General features: G+C 48.6%; 1 protein-coding gene across 1 annotated transcript; it reads right to left on the bottom strand.

The window, feature by feature from the left end:
* Window positions 1–285: 285 nt before the first annotated feature.
* Window positions 286–24,713, bottom strand: GIQ15_00338 (nonribosomal peptide synthase; the record flags this gene model as incomplete). Its single annotated transcript, XM_033547755.1, has 13 exons — window positions 286–3,033; window positions 3,094–4,733; window positions 4,793–5,453; window positions 5,555–5,892; window positions 5,947–12,801; window positions 12,882–13,646; window positions 13,812–13,950; window positions 14,007–15,097; window positions 15,173–15,238; window positions 15,295–23,203; window positions 23,303–23,605; window positions 23,715–24,131; window positions 24,204–24,713. The coding sequence occupies 13 exons, from the start codon at window positions 24,711–24,713 to the stop codon at window positions 286–288; spliced, it is 23,442 nt and encodes a 7,813-aa protein (XP_033408706.1).
* Between the last annotated feature and the right edge of the window lie 1,038 nt (window positions 24,714–25,751).

The following is a 25,751-nucleotide window of genomic DNA, read 5'->3' as shown; positions in this document are numbered from 1 at the left end:
TATCTGTACGGAGTAGATGTAATAGTTGCTTTACGCGTTGGAAGAGGAATTCTTGAAATAAAGCCTGCTATTCAGTATATGGAAAAGAACGCTATATACAAAACATCACCGCTATAACGCTCAGACAGTATAAACAACGATTTTATCAACACAAAAAAAAAGGTAACGAAAGCAAGGACGAGTAACAATCGCCAATTATAGCAACATAGGGGATCATAGTATAGACAATTAGATGTAAGCATCAACAAAGAAAACGTAATATATCAATTTGAAATGAAAGTGTGATTAGTTGGGACGTGTATTGCGTCTCACCATCCGTCTTGCCATCCCTAGGGCTTTGAACCAAGAGTTTTTCTCTGATTTCGGATGGGTGACAGAATCGTAGTCTTCTTCGATGGATGTTTGAGACGAAGATGCCTCAATAACCTTGTCTTTTTCTAATGTTCGCTGAGAACATATGGTTGCCATCTGTCCAAGCATGGTTGGGTGATCGATCAGGTCTTCGACCCGGACCTTGAACCCTTCTTGCTCGAGGAGCCAAGCAACCTGTGCGAGGCCCATTATGTCGCCGTTGAGGTCAAAGAAGGATGACTCAAGGTTTAAGCTGGAGGTGTTCTCTTCTCCTAGCACTTGTCGCCATGCACGGCTGAGAATGTCTGAAAGGACAAGGATTTCTGCCTGAGTAAGATCCTGTAGCTGCGAGGAAAGGAAGTAGCTGTCGGATGGCTTTCCGGTTTCATCAATCGTCTGGGGTGGCATTTTCGATATTTGTTGAGGAGAAAGCAAAGCCATACTCGTGTCGGCCATGAAATTGGAGATGGTGTTGCAAAGCATGTTCAGGACTTTCTGGGCGAAAATGGGGGTGATAGAGCTGTTTAGGGAGAAGCCGAGAATTATCTCGCACTTGTCATCCTCTGCGAGATTAGAGAGAACAGAGAAATCAGCAAAGTCCTCCTGGGTTCCAACAGCACCGACGGTGTAAGTATTTCTGCCAAGAGTCATCTCGCTCGTGGTGCTGGCATTTTGGTGCTGGACAACGGTGGTAAAGTTGGTCCAGTCTGGCCATTCAGTACAGTGTTTCGTAATTTCCCTGAATCCTAAAGCCTCGTAGGACATGTTTGTAACTTGTTGGTCTTGAACAAAGCGAAGGAGATCAAGTGCTGTCCAGAATTCGCCAAATTGTACTCTGACGGGGATGATGTTGAGGCAAGGGCCGACTGTGCTTTCAACGCCGGGAACCGTTGCGTTGCGGCCGCTAATAGTGTGTCCAAATACAACATCAGGGCTGCCTGAGAGTTGGGCTAGAACCATTGCCCAAGCTGCTTTAATAACAGTGGCAGTCGTGATATTTCCATGGGCAAGGGCGGGCAATAGAATGGTTTGTTTGAGCTGACTAGTTGCGCCAGCAGATCGGCGATAGTTTGGCCCCTCTCGTCGGACGATTTCAGTCATCCTCGAACCCTTGAGAAGTGTCTTCCAATGTTGATAATGGTCGGATGTAATAGTTGAGGCACAAGCGCGGACATAGCTTGCAAATGATGACATCACAGGAAGCGGTTCATCCTCATAGCCTGCTTGAATTGCGCTGAGGATCTTTGGCATGCACACCCCATCATATTGAGCATGCGACAGTCGGATAATGATACGATGATGGTCACTGTCTTTCTCCTTCACCACTGTGAAATTAACAAAGGCCTCTCCAAGACGTGGGCCTTGCTCACGATCGCGTTGCTGTAGCATCGCGGTAAATTCGTCGAGATTGGATTCGGTTTCATAGACAAAGAAATCGGGGCGCAACTTTCGGAGTACAACTTGAAGGAAGCGTTCACCGCTGGGAAGGAACACAGTGCGGAGGATATCAACCGAGTGAACAAGACGAATGAAGCTTTTCTTTAGCCTTCGAAGATCCAACACTCCGTATCCATCGAGGAAGAAGTAATTGAGCATCCATCTCGATTCCAGAAGCGAACCGGTAATGGCGAGGGCTTGGAAATCCGTCACAGGGAGGACGTCTGCCATGCCGCCTTTGAATACGCCGACCTTCGGGATAATGTTGTTTTGAAGGAATGCATCGATGTTGGGCGCCTTAACTAGAGAAAACCTTTGGTAGAGTTCGCTTGTAGCTGCTGATCGAATAGCCTGGCTTTGTGCCTTGAAGTCATCCATATCAGCGCCATCAATGTAGGTATTCATCATACTAGCCACACGGATGACAGCAACCATATCCTCAAAGACAGGGTTTCGGAACACATCAGCTACTGTGAGTGAGAGCCCCTCATCTCGAGCGGCTCCAACAAGCCTCATAGCCGTGAGACTGTCACCACCTAGCTCGAAAAAGCTATCTTCGCCCGAGATTGAATCCTCCTCCATCTCCAACATGGAACTCCAAAGTGCCAGGAGTTTTTTCTCGATGTGAGCGGACCGCCCTCTTTTGTTGATATGGGCTGCCATTGATGTTCGATCAGTGTCCGTTTTAGGATTATAGTCGGAATTCTGGTAGCTTTCGGATGGGGTGGCTGTCTCGAGGTTCATGTCTTGACCATACTCAGAATCGGGAGCTTGATCGGCACCGAAATCTTTTTTGTTGTCAACGATAGGTCGGCCAGACATCCGGGAAGCGTTTAATAACACTTCATCTGCGGTTTTGGTGGCTAGTTGGCCTGATTTAGCCATCTTTTGCAAGATGTCTTGAACGCAGGAATCAACAATCTTTCGCAATTCAGCATTATCATTGAGCAATTTCTCGGTGTCAAGCTTGGCGCTAGCATCTTGGGTCGCGTCTGATTGTATGGTGGTCTGTTTCGTTTCCTCGCGAGTTGATTGTGGTAGGCTTGCTTTTCGAGGAACTTCGTTAACCTTGGTAGGGTCATAGTCTGCAACAATTCGGTCGGGATGGTTGACGAAGGAAGCTAAGACATTGGCCATGGTTGAGGCCAGCTTCTGAGCTTCGTCTTCGCTTACAGCATTGCTCCAATATCGGAGAAGAATGCCTTCATCATCTTTAGCAGTCTCGATGTTGACAGTTACAGCATACTATGTTCAGTTAGATATCAAGTACCATGTATAGCGGTGGATTAAAAAGGGAGAACATACCTCGCTTGGATCATGACCACCTAAGGGCTCAAAAACGATGCTTTCTTCAACAGCGTCACTAGATTTAGCATGGTTCTGGATGGAAAGGGCAGTGTTATACAACGGCTTGCCGGATAATCCCAGCTCGTGTTGAACCTCCGCGAGGGAGCATCGTTGGTACGGCAAGCTGTCAAGGTAATCATCTTGCACTTTTCGGAAGATTTCAAGGAACGATGCGTTGGGGGAGAACTGAACTCGGCAACAAAGCATATTGATAAAAGCTCCAATTGTATCTTGGATCCCGTTGACTGGGGCATCACGTCCGGCGGAAAGATAACCGAAGCACACATCATCTGATCCGATATAGGCCCTTAGGACAACTGCCCAAGCTGCGTGCATAACGTTGGCCATTGTGACTTTTTGTTGCTCACATAAAGCTTGGAGTTCTGGGTAGCGATTGAATATAACATGAGTCGTACGCAACTGCTTTTCAGCATTGGGCTGGGAATTCAGTCGCGGAAGCTGGGATGGCTTTAGTCCCTGCAAGTACGCCTTCCAGAATTTGACCTCATCCACGGTAGATTGACTTCGGATGAATCGAATATAATCGCTGTATAGCGGGCCTTGTCCAATTGGAAGTCTGTTTTCGTAGGCAGCAATAAGGTCTGCCATCATAATGGACACAGATCCTCCATCGATGACAGCGTGGTTGATTTCGATCTTGATGATGATACCACCGTCCGATTTTGAGCAAATAGTAAGCTGATGTGGAAGTTGCGGGCGTTTGGTACCATTTGTATCTTTCAGTTTAATATTGCTCAGCTTGTTCATTGCGTCTGAGCTGCCAGAGGAGATGTAAATAACGCCACTGTCCACTTCCTTAACGACCAGTTGGCAGAAGGTAACACCTCGGCATGGGCTATCGATGAAGACCGTCCGCAGTGCAGCGTGACGCTCAACAACTTTTTGCCAGGCTCTGCCGAGTTTTCGTGCATCTATAGCCTTTGATGCTTGTGCACATTTAACCTCGAAGCTAGTATTGAACACGTAGCTATCGGGGTCCCTGAGCTGGCTCAGCAGAATCCCCTCTTGCATCGAGGAGCAAGGATAGATATCTTCAACCTGATCGCGACTAGTGATGCCAACTCTTGGGAAGGTAGACTTGACGAGCTTTCTAAGACCTTCATAAGTTATTGGCAAGAGAGGGTAATCACTAAGAGTAGGTTCAGCAGGGCCGCGGCTCATGGCCTCAACTGTTTGTTGTAGAGTGCGCTTGCATTCTGATATCCATCGACGAATTTCTTGACCGTGCTTCATGTTCTTATTGAACATAAACGTGAATCGAATTTGATCCTGCAGCACAATGGCGGAGATCTCGAAAAGGGCAAATCGTACAGTATTTGGGCCGACATCTCCAGCAATTTTAGAGTCTTCCTCGTCGGTAATAAGATCTGCCTGCTGTAGGAGAGAGTCATCACGTTCGAATTGTTGCATGCGACCAAGATAGTTGAATACAATCTCCATAGGGAAAGTATTATCAACGGAGGTTGATGGTTTCGTGGAATATTTATTGGCAAAGTATGGTCGTCCGTTATCTGGCACCTTGCGTCTGATATCTTTGGCCCGCCTTAGGGTATCTAGAACATCATCCTTCCCGTCTTCTATTTAAAATAATTAGTAATTGCCTCGCCTGTAATCTTGGTTTGGGTGTTAAACTCACGTAGGTCCACGGGCACAGATGCTGGGCAGATGCTGGTAAACCAGCCGACTGTTCTCGACACATCTGGGCCGCCTGTCCAAGACTCACGACCATGGCCTTCGTTATACAGCGTAGGAACCTCTCGATCTAAAAACACTCTGCCGAAGGAATGGACAATCGCGGTAAGGAATAAATCAATGGGTTCAGTCTGCAGCGCTTTGTGACTGTCACCCAAGGCAAGGGCAGAGACTGTCTTATCAAGCTGGAATGATTGGTATTCAGCGTCGTAGTAGGTGTTTTCTTTACCCTCCATTCCCCAGTATGCGAGGTTTGATGGTTTCACAGGGAATGGTAGAAAAGTAGAGACATCTTGGGATTTAACGTTGTCAGCTTGCATGGAGCACCATGTCTGGAACGAGAGCGGCTTATCAACGGCGAGCGACTTCGTCTCCAGGAATTCTTGCAAATCCTGCAAGATGATACGCCATGATACCATATCAACACAGACATGATGAACTGTCATGAAAATAAACTGCCCATCGCCTTGGATATTGAAGAGCTCGGCAGCAAGGATAGGGCCCTGTTCAATGTTCAAGCACATTTGGGCGTCCTCAATGATGTCGGGAATAGCATATTTCCTAGCATTTTCATGCACTCGGTACCGATAAGAAGTATTCATTTCCTAGATCAGTCATTAACTTCGGATCTTGAAAGGGGGGAGGGAATAGGGGTTATAAGGCAAACCTTGGTGATCTTTTGACGCCAATTAGCACCATCACGTACGAATCGTGCCCGAAGCATCGAGTGTTTGTCAACAATGGCCTCAATAGCAAGTTTCACCGTCCTGGAGTCGGTAGCTTTGGTAATTCGGAGAGTGAAACTTTGATTGAAGCGGGAGTATGCATTATGTGCGCGGGAGGACTGGAAATATAGCTGTTGGATAGGGGATAGATCGAAATTTTCGTTCACAGTCTCTTCCTTCTGAGGGCCAGACATTTTATGTCCGACGCAGTTTGCAAGGTGTACGACCGATTTGCTACGCAAGACATCATGAAGAGAGAGCTCGATGTTTTCTTTGCGGCATCGGGACATAACAGCCATTGCTGTTATACTGTCACCTCCTATAAGATAGTTAGTTTGTGTTACAGGTAGATTAGCAATTGCGATTATCTTACCAAGACTCATGAAGGATTTGTTCAATTTGACATCCTTAACGTCGAGGTTAAGAACACTAGCCCATATTTGCCGCAGTATCTCGGTTGCCTTAGTTGGCTGGATGGTACCATCCACCTCCTCCTCAGGGGACGCGTTTATCTGTGCAAATGTCGCTTCGTCAAGGTTCTGGAGCCAGTTTGTGGCTAGCTTGCGGTCCAGTTTGTTCGAAGCAAGCATAGGGATCGATTTCACTGGTATCCAAAGCTGCGGGATCATAAAAGGTGGTAATTGACTCGAAAGGTCATCCTGAATCTCACTGATCTTTGCGTTTGCCTTACCCATAAGCGCTCCATCGCCAACAAGCTCGAGGGTGCTGGTCATGGATGCCTGAGGCGATACAAGATTGTTCAGGGAAAGAATAGCTACAAGCTTTTTCTTGCAAAGACCAGACTTGGGCATCAGCACTAGGGCGTGTCGGACTTCGGCGTTTGTATCCAGACGGCTTTGAATTTCTCCAAGTTCCATTCGTTGGCCGTTTAATTTGACCTGGTTATCCTTGCGGCCGAAAAATTCGAGGTCACCATTAGAGTTATATTTGACAAGGTCACCGGTCTTGTGAATCCGTTTGGTTGATTGGGCACCGGTTGATAACTGTGTAGCCCAAACCGTGACCTCTGGGAAGCCTTCAGCCGTCTTTTCTGGAGAATTGAGGTACCCGCGAGCAAGTGCAGGGCCTTCTAATGCGAGTTCACCAATAGCACCCAGCGGTGCGAGTTTATTGTGATCCCTCGGATCGAGAACCCAGGTCAGAGTTGACTGTATACCACGGCCAATGGACGGGGTAGACTTTTCGGAAGAGATCTTGGAGTTGGCGGTTGCAACTACCGAAGTTTCAGTAGGCCCGTAGGCGTTCACCAGCCTAACCTTGTTTGCCCATTTAGAGATCACCTCGCGGGAAAGAGCTTCACCACCACAGACGAGCGTTTCGAGGCTCGGGGTTGTATCGGGATCGATTATATTTGCAACCGAAGATGTCAAGCAAGTCCATGTGATGTTCATTCTGCGAATAGCGCCAGAAATATTGGTGATTCGCTCTTCTTCGCTGGGTATACAAATGCAGCCGCCGGTCGTAAGGGTAGAAAGTATTTCCATGACTGAAGCATCGAATGAGAGAGATGCAAACTGGAAAACTCGTGAGTTAGGGCGTAATGAGAGAGCCGAACAATAGGCAGCTGAAGAACTGGCAAAAGCGCGATGTTCGATGACAATTCCCTTTGCCTTTCCGGTGCTTCCTGAAGTGAAAATCGCATAGGCACTGTTGCTTGCATTCACTTTTGGTGGGGATTTTGAGTGCGTCCTCGGCAGAGCCATAACAGTTGCATGGTCGATAACGAGAACGCTGTTTGCAAAGACCGAGAATCGGTCGAGGTACTTGGGCGAACAAATGACCAATTTGGCCCCGCACTCCTGAACAATTTCTTGGTGCCTGGAGCTGGGATGTAATGGATCTAGAGGCACATATGCACCTCCTGCCATGAGAACTCCCATGATTGCAACGATAGTCCAGGCGGACTTGTCAACGCAGATAGGAACAAAATCTTCAGGCTTAACACCATACGTGGCAAGATGATCGGCAAACCGGGAGGAGAATTGCCTAAGCTCACTGTAAGTCAATTGTCGGTCAATATCACACAAAGCCGGGTAGTCTGGCTGTGAATCCGCAATTCGACTAAATATGTCATGAATGCATTCATTGACAGCGATTGGTTTGCGCCGATTCCACCATTTGATTGTTTCCTTGTCTTCAGGACAAATAACTTCGATATCGTTAATCTTGGCAGTAAGGGACTTTTTGGAAAGTTGGCTCATGACGAAGGTGAACTGATCGATGATCCTTTCAACATCCCAGGTGCTGATGGTACCTTCTTTATGGTAAACCGAGATTGCTATTTCTTGCTTCGATATGTGGCACTCGAGGACAAGAGGGTAGGTGAAAAAGTTGTTTACATCACTCTTGCTTTGGTATTCCCAGAGGTCTTGCTGGCTTTCTCCTTCTGTGGTTTGAATGACTAGGAGATTCTGGAAATCACAAGCTTCAGATGCGTCACCGTTCAGCCTTCTGATGTATTGGAGACCAGCGTGTTGATAAGGAACGACATCTGCTGCACCTTGTTGTACCTCCTGCAAAAAGTTTGAGACTGTGCTTTGTGGATTGACCTGGATCCTAGTTGGAACAGTGGTGAGGGTTGGGCCAACGATATCAACAACACCTGGTACGTTGATATTGCGGCCCGTTAATATTTCACCAAAACACACGTCATTAGAGGCAGTATGTCCTGCTAAGACCAATGCCCAGGCCGCCCGAATAATAGTTGGCATCGTAATACCCCCCACGGTTGAGGTGGCAATACGGCGAGAAAAGGTTCTCGTCTCGGACTCATCCTTTGTGGGTGGCAGAGGAGGGAACTTAGAGCAGGATGTATCTGCGAGTTTCGCGGTCCAGAACTCTTTAGTGGCATTTAGATCCGTAGTTGAAAGGTAATTGATGAAGTCCGCGTAGGAGCTCTTGGGTATAGCTGGGGTTTGACCACGGTAGATAGATTCTACCCGTTGAAGAATAAGAGGGAAGCTCCACCCATCATAAAGTGCGTGATGGATCGACCAGGATAAGTATCGGCAACCGGCAGTTTCAACAATTGTATATTTGGTCAAATTACCACCATTGAATGGGGGAACAGTTGCTGCTTCGTCGGAAAGCTCCTCCAAGCTCCGAGCAGAGTACCAGGTGATAGTATCACGTTTCAGTACGACTTGTAAAAAGTTGGATGATGCTGTATGAACAACTCGAGTCCGGAGGGTTGGTAGGTCATCGACAACCTTCTGCCACGCGGATTTGAAAAGCTCGAGGTTGACAGTCGGAGAGAGTTTGAATACGTTTTGAGCAACGTAAGCGCCCGGCTGCTTAAGAGAAAGGGCGATAAGGCCTTCCTGGAGAGAACTGCATGGATAAATATCAGCCACCAGGCCTTGACCAATGCGACAAAGCTGTGAAACTTCTGCCTTGATCACATCAACGGAGTCGGTCTGTTTAAGTAGGCTAAACGGGGTGATCTCTGCCTGCGGTCCACCCTTCAATACACCACATGTGGTGGCCATGTCCGCAAGAATGGGGTGCTTGAAAATGTTGGCAAAAGTGAGCGATATTCCATGGGATCTGGCCGATCCTGAAAGTTGCATAGCGGCCAGAGAATCACCCCCAAGGCGGAAGAAGTTGTCGCTTGCCCCAACGCTCCCTTTAGGAAGGTCTAAGACACTTTCCCAAATGGCTTGGAGTTTGCTCTCGAGACCAGTGGTGATGTTGCGTTTGCCAGCGACGCCTGTAAGTCTGAAGGATTTGATAGACTCTTTGGATAGTTCCTGGGTAATATTTCGGAGGCGATTGCGGTCAAGCTTGCCCGAAGCCGACCAAGGAAGCTTCGACATGGGAATGAAAAGGTGAGGGACCATGTAAGTAGGGATTGCGGTGCCCAATTTCGTCTCGAGGGACTTTGCAATTGTCCTGATAGCATCACTCATGGGGACCAGTAACTGATCGGCGGGAGAGCCGTCAGTATTGGTGAGAGTTGAGGGCTGGTTATCATTTGATGGAACGCTGAAGAAAACAGCAAGAGTCTTCTTGGCCCGGTCAGACGGGAATATGAGATCAACAGCAGCTTGAGTTTGGTCGGGTAGGTTCACTTTGCAGTGGTATTCAATCTCTCCGAGTTCGATTCGCTGACCGTTAAGCTTGATTTGGGTATCTTTCCGCGAGATGTAGTTGATTGTGCCATCGGGATTGTATCGAACAAGATCGCCTGAGCGATACATGCGATGCCGTTGTGAGAATAGGCCACGGAAGCGGCGGTCTCGGGAGAAGTCAGGGTTACTCAGGAAGACTTCGCTTGTCTTCTCGGGGTTGTTGATATAGCCTCGCGCCACGGTGCGGCCTTCGATAAGGAGTTCACCAACAGCACCCACGGGCATTAGGCGATTGATGTTTCGGGGATCAACCACCCATGTTCTGCAGCCGCAAGCAGTCCCAATGTTTGACCGATTCTGATCCACAGAAACACCAGCTTTATTGACCTTTACACTGGATGATGCAACAACTGAAGCTTCGGTTGGGCCGTATGCGTTAACGACTGCCGGGCCTCCAACCCATTCCTTGATGGCCTTCTCAGACATTGCCTCACCGCCAGTCACAATTGTCTTCAAGGTAGGAACCTTTTCTGGCTTGAGCGTACTGAGTACTGATGGCGTCAAGAGCGTCCAGTTCACCTTTCCATTTGCGATAACTTCTTGAAGGTCGTTCATTCGATCCTCGTCGCTCGGGACATAGATAGTTGCACCAACCTGTAAAGCCGTAAGGATTTCGGTAACACTGGCATCGAATGTATACGATGCAAACTGCAAGACACGACTGGAACTATCCATCAAAAGAGATTTACCATGCGCAGCAGAACCAGTACAAATTGCGGCATGCTCGATAACAGTTCCCTTTGGCTTTCCAGTAGTCCCGGAAGTAAAGATAATGTAAGCAGCATTGGACGGGTCAGGGTATGTATCTGGTTGTTGCGATGGGTGTTTGGGGAACCGCTGGACTGTCTTAGAATCTAGGACGACGGTTTTCTTTGAAATCTTTCTAATTTTATCATGGAAGCGTGAAGAGCATAGAACCACTTCAGCACCAACATCCTCAATCAGGTTTGACAATCTTTGCTCTGGGTGAGAGGGGTCGAGGGAGACGAAAGCGCCACCAGCCTTGAGAATACCGAGCTGGGCCACAATTGCCCAGGCCGATTTTTCAAAACAGAGTGGAACATAGACATCTGGGCCAACTCCAAGGTCCATTAGATGTGCGGCGACACGGGATGCCACGGCATCTAGCTCGGAGTAGGTGAAGGTTGCATCCCATGCACAAATAGCAAGAGCAGTGCGAGGACGTAGCATTGCTTGTTCCTCAATAATTTCATGGACGCATTTGTTGACTACTTTGGGAGCCTGGGCATTCCAAGAACGCACTTGTTGGTAACTGTGTTCTCCAAAATGGTCGATGTCTCCAAGGGTTCTATCAGCTCCGTGTTCAATAATGTCGCCGAGGATTTGTTGGAAGGTACGGGCGATATTCTCCGCATGCGCATCGGAAACTGTGTCTGACCAGTACCCGAAATCTATTTCTAGGTATGAGTCTATAGCGGCGATGTTGATTGACATATTGAACTCGTTGGGATCAGTGGCCCCAAGAGATTCAAAGGAGAGTATCGTGTCTTCAGACTCGTCTGATCCTTGACGTTTCTGGAATGTGAATACCGTGTTAAATAACGCGGTATCTCCCAGGCCTAGTTCATGCTGTACCTCTGCCAGGGAGCAGTTTTGATACCCTATGCCTTCCATGTAGTCAGATTGAGTCTTCTGAAGGACGTCAATTAGAACAGCATTCTCGGTTAGATTAAGACGACAGATCAGCATGTTGATAAAAGCGCCAACAGCTTCTTGAATCCCATCAATGGGTAAGTCGCGTCCAGAGGCAACGTATCCAAAGCAGATTTCATCTGAACCGGTATAAGCACGAAGAACCAGTCCCCAGACAAGTTGCAGAACATTAGACTGAGTGAGGCCCTCTTTCTTGCAGAACGATTGCAATTCTGCTCCTATGTTGAGTTTCATAACATATTCTCCGACCTTCCTCTCTTTTGGTGGGGGGACTGTAGCCAGTGACGGCAAGGTGCAGGGTTCAAGGCCATTAAGGTATGTTTTCCAGTAATTGACGCCAGCTTCTTTTGGAGTTAATTGAAGGTGAGCAATGAAATCGCTATACGGCATTGCAGAGCCAATAGTTGAACGTGAATCATACGCCGTGGCTAAATCATTCAGAAGAGTCATCATCGAAGAGCCGTCGGAGATAGCATGGCTTATCTCAAGCTTGCAAACCACTCGCCCACTAGGCGTCTGACAGAGTGTTAGACGATGTGGTGGCTGCCTCTCAGTGTAGTCCAATGGCTCCAGATCATCAAGGGCAGATTCGTAGTCTTCCACTGAAGGCTCTCGGAGAAGTGTTCGTGCATGGAACTTTTTCAAGACCACCTGGTCCATCAAATTGTTCCCAGAGACGCTGTCAATAAACACGGTTCTAAGAGCGCTATGGCGGGAAACAACCGCCTGCCAAGCGGCCTCCAGTCGGCGAATGTCGATATGATGGCTTCTCTGGTTTGACTTCACCTCAAAAATAGAATGGTAGGCATATTTCTTTGGGTCCTTCAATTGACTGATTAGAATACCACGTTGCATGGGAGAAATCATGTAAACGTCCTCAAGATCTTCCAAGGACTTTAGACCAATTGAAGGCAGTTCTTCAGCAATCTTACTCGAAGAGCCATACACCAAAGGTAGCAGTGCAAATTGTGCGGGAGAGATGTGCTGGTGTTGCGGCAATCGAGATGTGCTTTCGAGAAGCCCTTGGCATTTTGAGAACCAACTTTGGATGCCTTCGCGTCTTTGCATATGTTTATTGTAAGTAAACGACAGCTTCATTGCACCTTGTGCTACGACTGCTGATATCTCGATAAGTGCAAAGCGCGGCACGTTGGACCCAATGTCGGAGAGGAAATTAACCGACTGTGCTCCAGCACCGTCAACCGGCTCGAGTAGAGACTCCGATTGGTTGTTCACCTGCATCTGGCCCAGATAATTGAAAGCAATTTCCATCGGCCAGTGATTTTGGAACGCAGCTTTGCCTTCTTCAGTCAGCTGACGGTAGGCAAAGTACGGCCGACCTTTCCCGGGAGTTCTTGATCGGAACTCTTGGACCCATCGAATTGTATCAATAAACGAGTTTTCTATTGACGCCAGGTTAACTTTGAACATAATACAATATAATCTGATATAGACAGGGTGCAAACGATGCGACATGACTTACCAGTATCAGTGTCCGCATCAGCTGGAAGGTATACAGGGCTCATAGTTGTAAACCATCCTACTATAGTTGATGGGTCACAGCTAGGATCCCAGGGCTCTCTACCATGACCTTCATTGAAGATCGCAGGTGGTACTCGGCGATCAGTGAATTCTTGACGGAATGATAGAAGAACGGTAGCGAGCAGCACGTCTACTAGATCCGTTTGGAGTCGTTTCTGGCAAGCATCAAGAACACGTGTTGTCGTTTGCTGATCGAGTTCAAATTCCTCGGTAAGAACGTCTCCGAAAGTGTTAGATTTTCCTGCCATACCCCAGTAGCCGAGATCCGCAGCTGGAATAGCATTTGTAGGGATAACACTTTGGATGCTATCCTCTTGCGCGTTTTGTGTTTGTAACTGACACCAAGATTCGAAGGTTAGATCTTGACGTTTCAAGGACACGCCGTTAAGCAGATCCTCGAGATCCTGAAGAATGATTCTCCAAGAAACAACATCAATAACAAGATGATGAATGGCGATCGACATCTGAGTCTCAGATCCAGGTAAGTTGAAGATATCGGCTGCAACAAGTGGACCATTTTCAATATCTAGGGACTTTTGGCTCTCCTCAATTAACGAACCCATCTGACCTCGTCGTGCGTCAGTATGCGTTCGAATTTTAAGGGACCCCGTCAAATCCTTGCTGACTCGCTGGCGCCACTCCCCGCCCTTGTTTCGTTGGAATCGAGCATGCAGCATTGGGTGAAGAGTTATGAGTTCACCCATGGCTCGAGAAATAGCATCATTACTCTTTCTCTTGGTGATCTTCAACAAAAGACTTTGGTTAAACTGTCTCCAGTTATCCCCGACATTGTCTAGATATACCTGCTGAATCGGAGAAAGCTTGAATGGTTTACCATTCTCGATTTGTTTGACCTCTTTCACAGGCGTACCAGTAAGGGTCTTTGAAACCTTAACACGAGTGGCCAAATCCGTGATCGACTTGCTCTGCATGATATCCTGTACACTAGCAGTAATGCCCTGGGAGCGACATCTAGCCATCACTTGCATAGCGGAAATACTGTCGCCGCCCTACAATAAAGTTAGCAAATAAATTCTAGTGTATATTATCGTCGAGTATTACATACCAGATGCAAAAATGAAGAGCCTAAATCAACGTCCTCCACGGGCAAGTTGAGTATTTGACTCCACACTTTCCAAAGGTGTTCACGAATATCAATCTGAGGAACTGCTGCAGCTGCTTCAGCGGAGGTATTTGGAGCCGTAGACTGGGCCTTGGAAGCGACTTCTGCGTTCTCAGTCATCTTCTCGATAAAGGAGATAATTTGTCGCCTATTCAATTTACTAGAAGACATCAATGGCAGTCTTCGGAACACAATCCATTTGGACGGAACCATGTAAGCGGGGAGTCGTTTTCGTAGTCGCTCACGGGCTTCCGATGCCAGGTTCGTAGCCTCTTCTGAGTTGATTATCTCGAGAGCAACAGAATTGGCCGAAGAAGAACTGAGGCTATCAAAGGTGACCGCCGCAACAAGTTTCTTAGCCGCAGGCCCTTTCGTTGGGACAGCCACAAGTGCATGTTGAATAAGGCTATCCGCACCAAGGTGGTGCTCAACTTCATCAAGTTCGAGCCGCTGTCCACGAACCTTCGCTTGCGTATCTTTGCGGCCCATAAAAATGAGATTCATAGAGCCATCAGCGTCGTACTTGAGGAGGTCGCCTGTTTTGTACATTCTCCGCACTGCTCCATCCTTGCGGCCTGCCCATTTTGGATTTTGGATGAATACCTCTTTTGTTTTTTCAGCCCTGTTGAGGTAGCCGCGAGCTAGGGTAACCCCTTCGACTAGCAGCTCACCGACGGCTCCGATAGGGACGAGTCTGTCGTGATTAGAGGGGTCAACAAGCCAACAGCGATCCAATGGACGGCCAACATTCTTGTGGTAGCTATCAACGTTCATCTTGCTGTTGATAACAGCTGAAACCGAGCATTCGCTAGGCCCATATCCGTTCAGCAAATTGAGCTTACCCGCCCAGTTTGCGACATGGGCTGGCGACATGGCCTCGCCAACAAGTGCCAAGTACTTTAGATTAGGGATGTCATCGGGATTCATCAGCTGGACGAATGATGGAGTCAAGGTCGCGTTCGAAACTCGTTTGTCGTTGATGTAGTTTGAAATATCGTTAAGGCGCTCCCACTCGCTTGGAACACAGACACAGCCTCCCAAAATTAGAGTAGTTAAAATTTCGGGACAGCAGGCGTCGAAGGTATATGATGCAAATTGAAGAGTCCTACAACCGGGAGACATTCCCAACGCTGGTGCATGGGCGGCAGCAGAGGAACAGTACGCTGAATGTTCAACTATAGATGCGTTAGTAAGCAACAAAATGTGGAAAATGGGCATATTAAGCACATACTTAGCGTTCCCTTTGGAGTTCCTGTGGTTCCAGAAGTGAAAATGATGTATGCGGCGTTACTGGTTGGGACATTGGGGGTTGCCTGGTGATATGGGCGCAGTTCCTGAAGCATATTAAGGTCAACGGCCAGCGCCTGGGGTGCAATCGAATCGCAAAGTTCTTGGTGCTTGGGCGAACAAAGAATTAGGAATGCGCCAACGTCAGTAGTTATCTCTTGGAGTCGGGACATGGGATGCTCAGGGTCAATGGTCACGAAAGCTCCACCAGCTTTCAATATTGCTAACATAGCAATGATCGCGAAAGCTGACTTTTCAAAACAAATGGGCACAAAGACCTCCGGTTTAGATCCCACGCCCAGCTCAATAAGATGGTGCGCAAGCGCGGAGGATAAATTATCAAGTTCTTGGTGAGTGAATGATCCGTCCCAAGCACAGATAGCTTCAGCATGTGGGTTGGACCTTGCCTGATCTCGAATGAGATCATGGATACAGCGGTCAACAAACTTAGCTCCGTGTTTGTTAATGCTTTCCAGCTCTTTCAGCTCTTGGGGGCCAATCAGCTCAATCTCGCCAACTTTCTTTTGAGCATTGCCGTCCACTGACAAATTGCGTAGAATTACATCAAACTGGCGAAGTAATCTCTCGACTTGCCATGAAGAGATAATAGTCTCATCATAATATGCTTCAATATCAATTTTGGATTGACGCAGGGTGCAAGAAAGGTTGAGAGGATAAGTATAAAAGTTGTTGCCCGTGGTCCCGGAGCTAATCATATCCCAGAAACCATCCGCAGATTCATCTGCATCCTGAGTAATGGCAATGGCGTTTTGGAATTCGCAGGCAACTGAGGCATCCTCCCCAAGTCGTTTGATCTGCGACAAGCCTGCAAATTGGTAATTCATGGTGTCTACCAATTGTTTTTGCATTTCTTTAAGAAATTCAGTGACGGTCTGCTCACGATTAATCTGGACCCTTGTTGGAATGGAAGTAAGAGAGGGCCCAATCATGTCTTCAATTCCTGGGACAGGGGCATCTCGTCCAGTAAGAATTTCACCAAAGATTACATCGTCGGTAGAAGTATAAAGAGCCATTGTCATACCCCAGGCGGCACGGATAATGGACGCAACGGTGGTTTCCCGTGAAGAGGACTTTGCAACCTCTGCGGAGTGAGTGGCCTTGCTTGTAGCCCGAACAGTGTAAGAGGTAGAAGGGAGGGTTGGGAAAGGTGTAGCCTTAGGGTCCTCTAGCTTGGTCATCCAAAAGTTGTCGGAAGCCTTCTTGTCAATAGTTGACAGGTATTTGATGAAGTCTGGGAAGGAGGCTGCGGCTTCTGTCTTGGCTGATGTCGGATTCCTATAATGGGCAGCCACTCTCTCAAGGAGCGTAGGAATACTCCAGCCATCGTACAGGGCATGGTGGGCAGTCCACACAAAGTAAGGGGCAGACGATCCCTCGCCAACTAGAGTGTATCTAGCGAGGGAACCTCCATCACGAGGGGGAAGGTGACGGTCCTTGTCTTGAATATCACTCAAACGACGAACAGAGTGCCACTCGATAGGTTCATTGACGACAACTTGCAAGAATCCGAGCATATCGGTAAAGACAACCCGTGTGCGTAGAACAACCTCAGAGTCAGCTACTGCTTGCCAAGCCGCTCGGAATTTACCAAAGTCAATATCAGCAGGTAGCTTAAAGGTGCTCTGGGCGACGTATGACCCTGGCGATTTGCTGGAAAGAGCAACAAGGCCGCCTTGCATGGATGTACACGGATACAAGTCGTGTATCAAGCTGGAGTCAACCTGGCAAATGGAAGCAACCTCATCTATGAGAGCGTCAATGGAGGTCTTGGGTGGGAGAAGCTCAAAGCGTTTCAAAGGCTGTCTATTGGTAGCACCACCTCCGAGTGACTTAGATGAGATGGAAGTCATCGAGCAGCTACTAGCCATATCTGAAAGCTTGGGAGAAGAAAAAATCTTAGCCACACTAAGGGTCACTCCCTTAGCACGGGCTGCAGAAACCAGCTTCATGGCTCCAATTGAGTCACCACCGTGACGGAAGAAGCTGTCGTCTGCGCCAATTGACTCAGCGGGCTTTGATAAGACGGCTGCCCAGAGATTCTGCAGAATTTTTTCGGCCTCAGTCTCAGGGGTACGTCCACCAACTCCGCCAAGTCGGTATGTTATAGCGGCTTCATCTGACAACTCCTTCGCCCACGTAGTCAAAGTTCGCCTATCTAGTTTCCCTGAGGAAGTCATTGGCATCCTTGCAACTGGTATGTATATGGAAGGCACCATATATACTGGGAGAGATTTAGTAACGGCGGCTTCCAAATCCTTGGCTAGGGACTGGATGGAAGCAGACATTGGCAGGATAGTTTGCTCAGTGTCCACATCGGCGGAGGGTTCAAGGCAGAGGAATGCAGCTAGAGATTTGGCACCACCAGAAACAACCAACTGTACTGCAGATTGAGCATCCTCGGGGAGGTTGCTCTTGACGTGGTACTCGATTTCTCCCAGTTCGATTCGCTGACCGTTGAATTTAACTTGCGTATCCTTCCTCCCCAGGAAGGCCAGTGTTCCATCGCTGTTGTAACGAACAAGGTCACCAGTTTTGTACATACGGCGTGTGGAAAATTCGCGCGTGTGAGGATCACGAGTAGCCCACGCAGGATTCTCAACGAAGGATTTAGCAGTTTTCTCTGCGTCATTGAGATAGCCGCGTGCGACAATCGGACCCTCTACACATAGTTCACCAACACATCCAACAGGGACAAGTTTGTTGTGGTCATTGGGATCCACAACCCAAGAAACGCTACCAACACTGCGTCCAATATTGGAGACATCCTCGACGGTACCGGCATCCCCGTTATGAGCACAGTTTATCGAGCACTCTGACGGGCCATATTGATTGTGCATCTGGATAGAACCACCCCAAATTTCTTGAGCTTTCTTGGTTAGAGCTTCACCTCCAATGGCCATGGCTTTAATCTTTGGCACATCGGCTGGCTTGATGAAGGTGGCGACGGTAGGCGTGAGATCCATGAAATTGGCATCTAGCCGATCAATGGCACCGGCCAAATCATTAAAACGATCATCCTCGGAAGGAACACAAACACACCCACCACGCATAAGGGTGGTGAACATCTCTTCTAGACTGTTATCGAATGTGTAAGTGGCGAACTGTAGGAACCTCGTATTAGGACCAACTCCCAAGGCGGAACCGTGGGCTTCAGCACTAGTAACCATTGCACTATGCTCAAGAACAACGCCCTTGGGCTTTCCAGTACTACCAGACGTGAATATGACGAATGCGGGGTTGCATGGCTCGGCGGGGATGCCATTTTCTTCGCCATAGTTTGGAAGCTGCTCAAGGAACTCGGCGTCGACGGCCACTACATAGGGCACCATATCATCAAACATGGCAGCCCGGGCAGCAGAGGCGACAACGATTTGCGCCTCCGTGTCAACCACCCTGGTCTCAAGGGCAGGCATTGGGTGGGTAGCATCGAGAGGAACACAAGAGCCTCCTGCCTTTAAGACAGCAAGCATAGAGACAACGGTGTAGGCAGATTTATCAAAGCAGGTTGGTACAAAGGTTTCGGGAGTAACACCAAGGGCAACGAGGTACGAGGCCAAGCGGGTAGAGACATCGTCAAGTTCTTTGTAGGTAAAACTAGCGTCAAAGCCACATATCGCTTGAGCATCAGGCCGCAGGGCAGTTTGCTTAGCAATTACGTAGTGAACGCAATCCGGGATCGTTTGGGGAATGCTGCTATTCCAGCTCCAAATCGTCTCATAGTCTAGGGAGCTAAGGTTGTCCAGTTGGGCAATCTGGACGTGCGAATTGTGGGTGATGTTCTCCAAGGAGCGAATAAATGAACAAGCAATGTTCCTACCCTGCCTGTCGCAGATGGAGTCAGTCCAGTAGTCGAGGTCAATAGCGACGACATCGTCCGAGGCTTCAATGTTGATCGAAATTGGGTATTCATCAGGGTCGTGGGTAGGTGCAAACACATCAAAGCTGATCAAAGGCTTCTTCTTATCGTTAACCGGGGGCAGTTTGCGGTAGGAAACACATGTGTTAAAGAGGGAAGTATCAGAAAGCTTCAGGGCGTGCTGAACCTCAGCTAATGAGGTGTGCTTGTGTGGCAAGCTGTCCATGTAATCTTTCTGTACCTGCTCCAAAACATTTATAAGTGGAACATCACCTGGCATCTTGACACGACAGGCCAGCATGTTAATGAACGGGCCAACAGCAGCATTCGCTCCTTCAACTGGTGCATCACGACCAGATGAAAGGTAACCAAAACAAGTGTCTTCAACACCGACGAAAGACCTCAATGTCAAAGCCCAGGCGGTGTGGATAGCGTTTGGCAAGGTGAGGCCTTGGGAGTCACAGAATTTCTGAAGCGTAGGCAACTCCTTGAACTCAAGCCTGAGATTGTGAAGTTCTTTCTTAACAGTAACACCGTCATTGAGGACTGGGAAATGGCAGGGGTCCAAGCCATCGAGATAAGATTTCCAGAACGAAATTCCTTCCGTCAAGGAGAGGCTCTTTAAATAAGCCACATAGGCGCTGAACAGAGGGCCCGATTCATCTCTAATCTCCCCAGCGTAAGCACGGGACAAATCATCGAAAATGATAGACATCGAAGCACCATCCATGACAGCGTGACTAAGCTCTAGTCGACAGAAGACCTTTCCATTTGAGGTTTCACAAATAGTGAATCGGTTGGCGGGAGAATGGTCGGTATATTGCATGAAACCCTGCTTGTCAAAAGTGTTCACGACATCAGACTCCTTAGTACAACGGAGTCGGGAAGGCTTAGATGGAGACTTCCTCAATACAACTTGGTCGTATAAACCATCGCTGCTCAGGCCTTCGATGAAAACGGTTCGAAGACAAGGATGGCGCCTGACAATCAGGTTCCAAGCTGCGAGGAGCTTCTCAGCACTTACAGAGGAGCCGCTCCTTGGCTTCACCTCATAAGTACCGTTGACAGCATAGAAAGCGCCATCCTTGCTACGGCTAAGGAGAAGGCCTTGCTGCATGGGGGAGCAAGGGTAAGCGTCTTCGATATCTTGCGCACCTTTAGCACCAACGAGCGGCAATTTTTCGGTGACCATGGAGTTTAGGCTGTCATAGTTCAGTGACAGGAGAGGATAATCACTGAGGGTAGGAGTAAATGGCATTCCATTGAAAAGCTTCGAGGCATTCTGCAATGAATGCTTACAGTGAGATATCCACTGTCGAATAGAGTCTTGATGTTTCATATGTCGGTTGAAGGTGAAGGAGAACCTGAGTTTACCAGCGGCAATAACGGCGGATATCTCAAAAAGACCGAATCGAGGAGTGCCGATGGCATAATCAGCAGTGCCCCCTGCTTCTTTCGCTTCACCGGCCAACTCATCAACAGGGTTGAGGAGTGCACCCTCACGCTCAAGCTGTTGGTACTGACCAAGGTAGTTGAACGACAATTCCATTGGAGCGTGGTGTTCCCATGCTTTACGACCGTTCTCGGTCAACCAGCGGGTAGCGAAATATGGTCTGCCATTCCCGGGCACAGCACGGCGGATATCCTTGACACGCTTGGTGATGTCTACTAAACCCTTGGAGGTGGAATCTGGAACGAAGATTGGATAAACAGTCGTAAACCAACCAATAGTTCTAGCAATGTCAATTGATTCGTCCCATATTTCGCGCCCGTGGCCCTCGTTAAAAATAGCAGGAGGCTCACGGTCAGTGAATATTTGACCAAAGGAGTGGATAAGAACTGAAACGAAGAGGTCAATTGGCTCAGTACGTAGTCCGGTGTGGCAGTCAGTGAGGATAAAAGAAGTAGTAGCAGCATCGATTTCAAATCCTTCGGCTGCGGAGGCACCGTAGGTATTGTCCTTGACGTCCGTACCCCAGTAGGCGAAGTCTGCACGGGGGATATTATCAGTTGGCAGAACATTGGATAAGGTGAGATTCTGGCAGTGCTCCTGTTGTAGCTTGGCCCAAGTTTGGAATGGGATCGATTTGTCGCTGAGGGATGGGTTTACGGGGTTCAGCAGAAGGTCTTCGAGGTCCTCCAGGATAACACGCCAGGATACCAAGTCAATCACCAAGTGGTGACCAATCATGGAAAGAAGCTGCTGACCACCACTGACGTCAAATACGTCCACAGCGAACAGAGGGCCTCTGACAGGGTTTAGTCCAGCCTGGCTGGCAGCAATTGCAGGCTCAGTATCTCTTTTTGTCTGCACTTTGTGAGTTTTAAACCAGCAGGAAGACCTAATATCGTTAGTGACATACTGTCTCCACTCGCCATTCGGTCCTGACTGTCTAAATCTGGACCGAAGCATGGAATGACGCTCAAGAAGAGCATCAACAGCACGTCGCAGGGCCTTCTCCTCAGTTTTCTTTGCAAGTTTAAGGAAAAAGCTCTGGTTGAAGTGGCCCTGATCGTGATGTCGAAGGGCGAAATGGAATTTCTGGATAGGCTGAAGTTCAAAGTCCACGTCAATCTCTTCCTTAAGATCAACAGTTCTCTTAACTTCCTTTGCACAAGTTGCTAGAGTGCGAATGGACTTGCTTCGCAAGATTTCTTGAACAGTGAAGCCAAGGCCAACTTTTTTACATTGACCCATACAAGTCATTGCGGTGATAGAGTCACCACCGAGGCTGAGGAAGCTATGTTCCAAACTAATCCGGTTCAGAGGGATATTCAAAATGCGGCTCCAGACAGCCTTGACTTTTGCCTCTACCGCATTTGCGGGCTCAGATGATTCTTCGACGTCATCTGATGTCTGCTGGGCTCCAGATACATCATGAAAAACGTCATCTGTCATAGCATCAATCCATTTAGCGACGGTTTTACGATCGAGCTTCGTCGAAGGGAGAAGGGGGAGAGCTTCCATGCAGACCCAGATTGATGGAACCATATATCCTGGGAGGCGAGTAGCCATGGTCTCACGGATCTTCTCAACATATTCATCCTTCTCGCTGGCATCAACAAGTTGGAGAGAGGTTGGATCCTTGGAAAACTGGCTGGTAACATCATCGGAAAACGACAAGATAGAAACCAATTTGCCTTTACAATTGCCGGTCTTAGGAAGCAATACAAGGCCATGTTTCACGTTAGGAGCGAGGTTAAGGCTATGCTCAATCTCTCCCAGCTCAACTCGCTGACCATGGAATTTCACCTGGGTATCCTTTCGCCCAACATAGTTAAACGATCCCTCGGGCGAATTATACCGAACTAGATCGCCCGTCTTGTAGAATCGACGTGGCGAATGTGAGGTATTGCCGCTGCGGCGGGCCCAGGAGGGATCATGAATGAACGCATCCTTCGTTTTCTCAGGATTATTGAGATAACAACGGGCTAATGTGGGCCCTTCAACAAGCAATTCTCCAACACATCCAGGAGGAACAAGACGATCGTGATCATCCGCGTTGACGACCCAACAGTGTCCTCCGACGGGAAATCCAATATCCTTTGGATCCGTTGTGGCAGTGACATTGGGGTTGATGGCGCATGAAACACCGGTCTCAGTTGGGCCAAATCCATTAACAAGGTTAATTTTTGACCAAGTGTCAATGTGAGTCTGGGACATGGCCTCACCGGCGAGGACGAGCGTTTCGAGACCCGGGACGTCATTGGGGTCAATAAATCCGATGAAGGAGGGCGTGAGGGTCGCATTATTAACGCGTTGATCGTTAATTGCCTCGACGATATTGTTAAGTCGCGCCTCTTCGCTTGGGATGCACACACAGGCCCCGTGCATCAGGGGAGTGAGAATCTCCGCAAGACTGGCATCGAACGTGTGTGCAGCAAATTGCAAATTTCGCGAGTTCTCGTTAACCCGCAGTGGGCCAGCATGGGCCGCCGCGCTCGAACAATAAGCTGCATGTTCCAATAGTGTTCCCTAGTCTTCAGTCAGTACAAATTATTCAAATCACGTCTGACATCTCAGCTGTCACATCTCTCCTGAGGAGTTCGTGGCCACTCAGAATGGTTCACTGACCTTTGGTTCGCCAGTGGAGCCGGAGGTGAAGATTATATAAGCAGCATTATTGGGCTTGGCGAGGCTAGTGGAGGTGGAAGCGACAGGGTCGGAGGATAGCCCCTTAACTAGCGCTTCATCGACTGGCAGGACCGTGTCCACGACTGTGGCGAGTCCTTCAGCATGATGGGCAGAACAAAGGAGCAGTGAGGAGCCAAGCGTCTTTGCTAGGCCTTGCAGACGCGATATTGGGTGCGTAGGATCAAATGGGACGAAGGCTCCACCAGCCTTCAACACCGAAAGCATCGCAACCACATTCCACTTCTTCGGGACGGACCATCGGCGGTTAGCGTACGATCTACATAGTCAGGGGGAGGGGCGGAGGAGCGATTGGGTGTGGAAGGATGGAGAGGAGGGAAAAACAAGCCCATACCGATTTGTCGAAGCAGAGAGGTACTCGGACTTCTGGCCCAACGCCCAAGTCCTCCAGCTTCTGCGCGAGCCGTGAAGTCACATGATCTAGCTCTTTGTACGAAAAGCTGCCATCCCAGGCACAGACTGCCTCGGCATCTGGCCGGCGGAGAGCTTGGTCGTGGATAATATCATGGATGCAGCGATCGACCGCTTTCAATGGATAATTGTTCCATTTTAGGATTTGCTTCATATGGAGCTGGGTAACTGGATCGAACGCGCCGATTGAGATAGTTGGAGATGCGGTGACGGCGGTGATGGCCTTTCCAATGGTCGAGGCAACTCCCATTGCCTGTTCCATGGTCATGTCCACGCTCCACCATTCAAGGAAGATGCTCATTCTTCCATTCATAAGCTTGGTCATGAGTCGAATGCGGCACTAGTACATTACGGTGTCAGAAAAACAGGGTCGCCATTATATGTGAAGCGCAAAGTAGGAGAACATGCTCACATCTTCTGGAAGGGCCATGTTCGTGGCGCGTGGTGCAGGTGCCGTGCCCGGTTTGGCCGCGCTGCGGAATGACAGCACGGTATTGTAGAGGCGCTGCTCTGGGGTGCCGGTGATGTTGGTTGGAACATCAGTGTGGAATGGCAGGCTGTTCTCGTACTCAGTTTGCGCAGAGCTGACCAGGTCCGAAAGCAGGGTATCATCTTCAAAGGCAAGCCTAGCTACAGGCAGCACAGAGGTAGATGTCGCATCCTGGTAACCAAAGCAGATGTCTTCAGAACCAGTATAACAGCGGAGAACCAAGCTCCATGCAGCGCGGAGGGCAACAGGCAGGCCGGCTGGGTTTGATTCGCAAAGTTCCTTGAGTTGTTGGGTCTGATCCAAGTTCACTTTGATTGTCATGGGCCTCTTCGGCCCAGTAGTTATGGCCCCAAGTCGAGGGAAATGGCACGGAGCCACACCGGCGAGATGGGCCTGCCAGTGAGCTGTCGGATCACCTTTCGGGGGCTGCATTGTTGCTTGCGTGTTGGGTTTGTCTCCAATTCGAATATTTCTAGGTATATAATGCCTTGAGCGGCGTTTCAGTACTTGAAGATATTGTTTTACTGTAATATTCGGCGCACTTACAAGTCAAACAAATACGGGAACTATTGGGGTATAATGTGGTCGTTAGATATGAATTGGAGTCGTTGAGGAGGATTAATCTATAGCTGTGAAAAAAATTAAGGTAAGTCTGGTCGCAAAGAAATGCGACACAACGTCAATGGGGTTGGGATGATGCTACAACGAAAGATAATATCAGTTAGCAGCTTGATTATGATACACTGACCGTGATGGGAGCCGGTTAAGAAATGTAGCGGCTTTGGTCGTCGTTGTGGTGATGTGGTTCGACGGAGGGTGTGCAAGACCGAAGTTGTTGAAGGAAACTGCCTGAGGACGAGCAAATATTTTTTTGGACAGCTCTCAAGAGGGGCAATTAGATTGTTTCGGAAAATGTAGTGGTCGATCTGAGCTATCCGACAGCCGTTGACGCGCTCCAGATGAAGCTTGGAATGATGTGCAGAGGGATCGGTGCTTGCGCAAATAGTTCGTATGAAGGAACAAATGATTTTTCTGCAAGGGAGGCTGATGAATGATGGCTAAGAAATCAAGAGGTCCTACCAACAGGATATACGGCGTAGAGACAACGGCGGGCTTACACTAAGGAGAAATGGCAAAAACACAAATCTCCTTAAGAGACCAAAATAGAAATAGAATGGCAGGATACGACCTCTTCAAGGGGGGGTAAGCCTTGAGCAGAAGGACAAAGCTGAGGCCGGTATCTCCTGGATGTCAGTGATGTAGCTATTCGGGCATCTGGAGTAATATCCGCGCTAACTATTACTCGAAATCGTGCAAAGCTCTAAAATCATAGCAGGTCCATGTCCGACGGTCCCTTGCCAGCAAAGTGACTTAGCACGTCCCAGGTTCAGGCCAGCTAGAGGGATGCGTGGAGACAAACGACCAGGGTAAACCACGCTCGTATGGCTTCGCATTCCGTCGACCGACACT

The sequence above is a fragment of the Arthroderma uncinatum genome (assembly GCF_011692745.1).
Source record: "Arthroderma uncinatum strain CBS 119779 chromosome Unknown scaffold1, whole genome shotgun sequence".
In the NCBI taxonomy this organism is placed as follows: Eukaryota; Fungi; Ascomycota; class Eurotiomycetes; order Onygenales; family Arthrodermataceae; genus Arthroderma; species Arthroderma uncinatum.
Note: the sequence above shows the minus strand (reverse complement) of the source record. Positions and strands in the feature narration are given on the sequence as shown.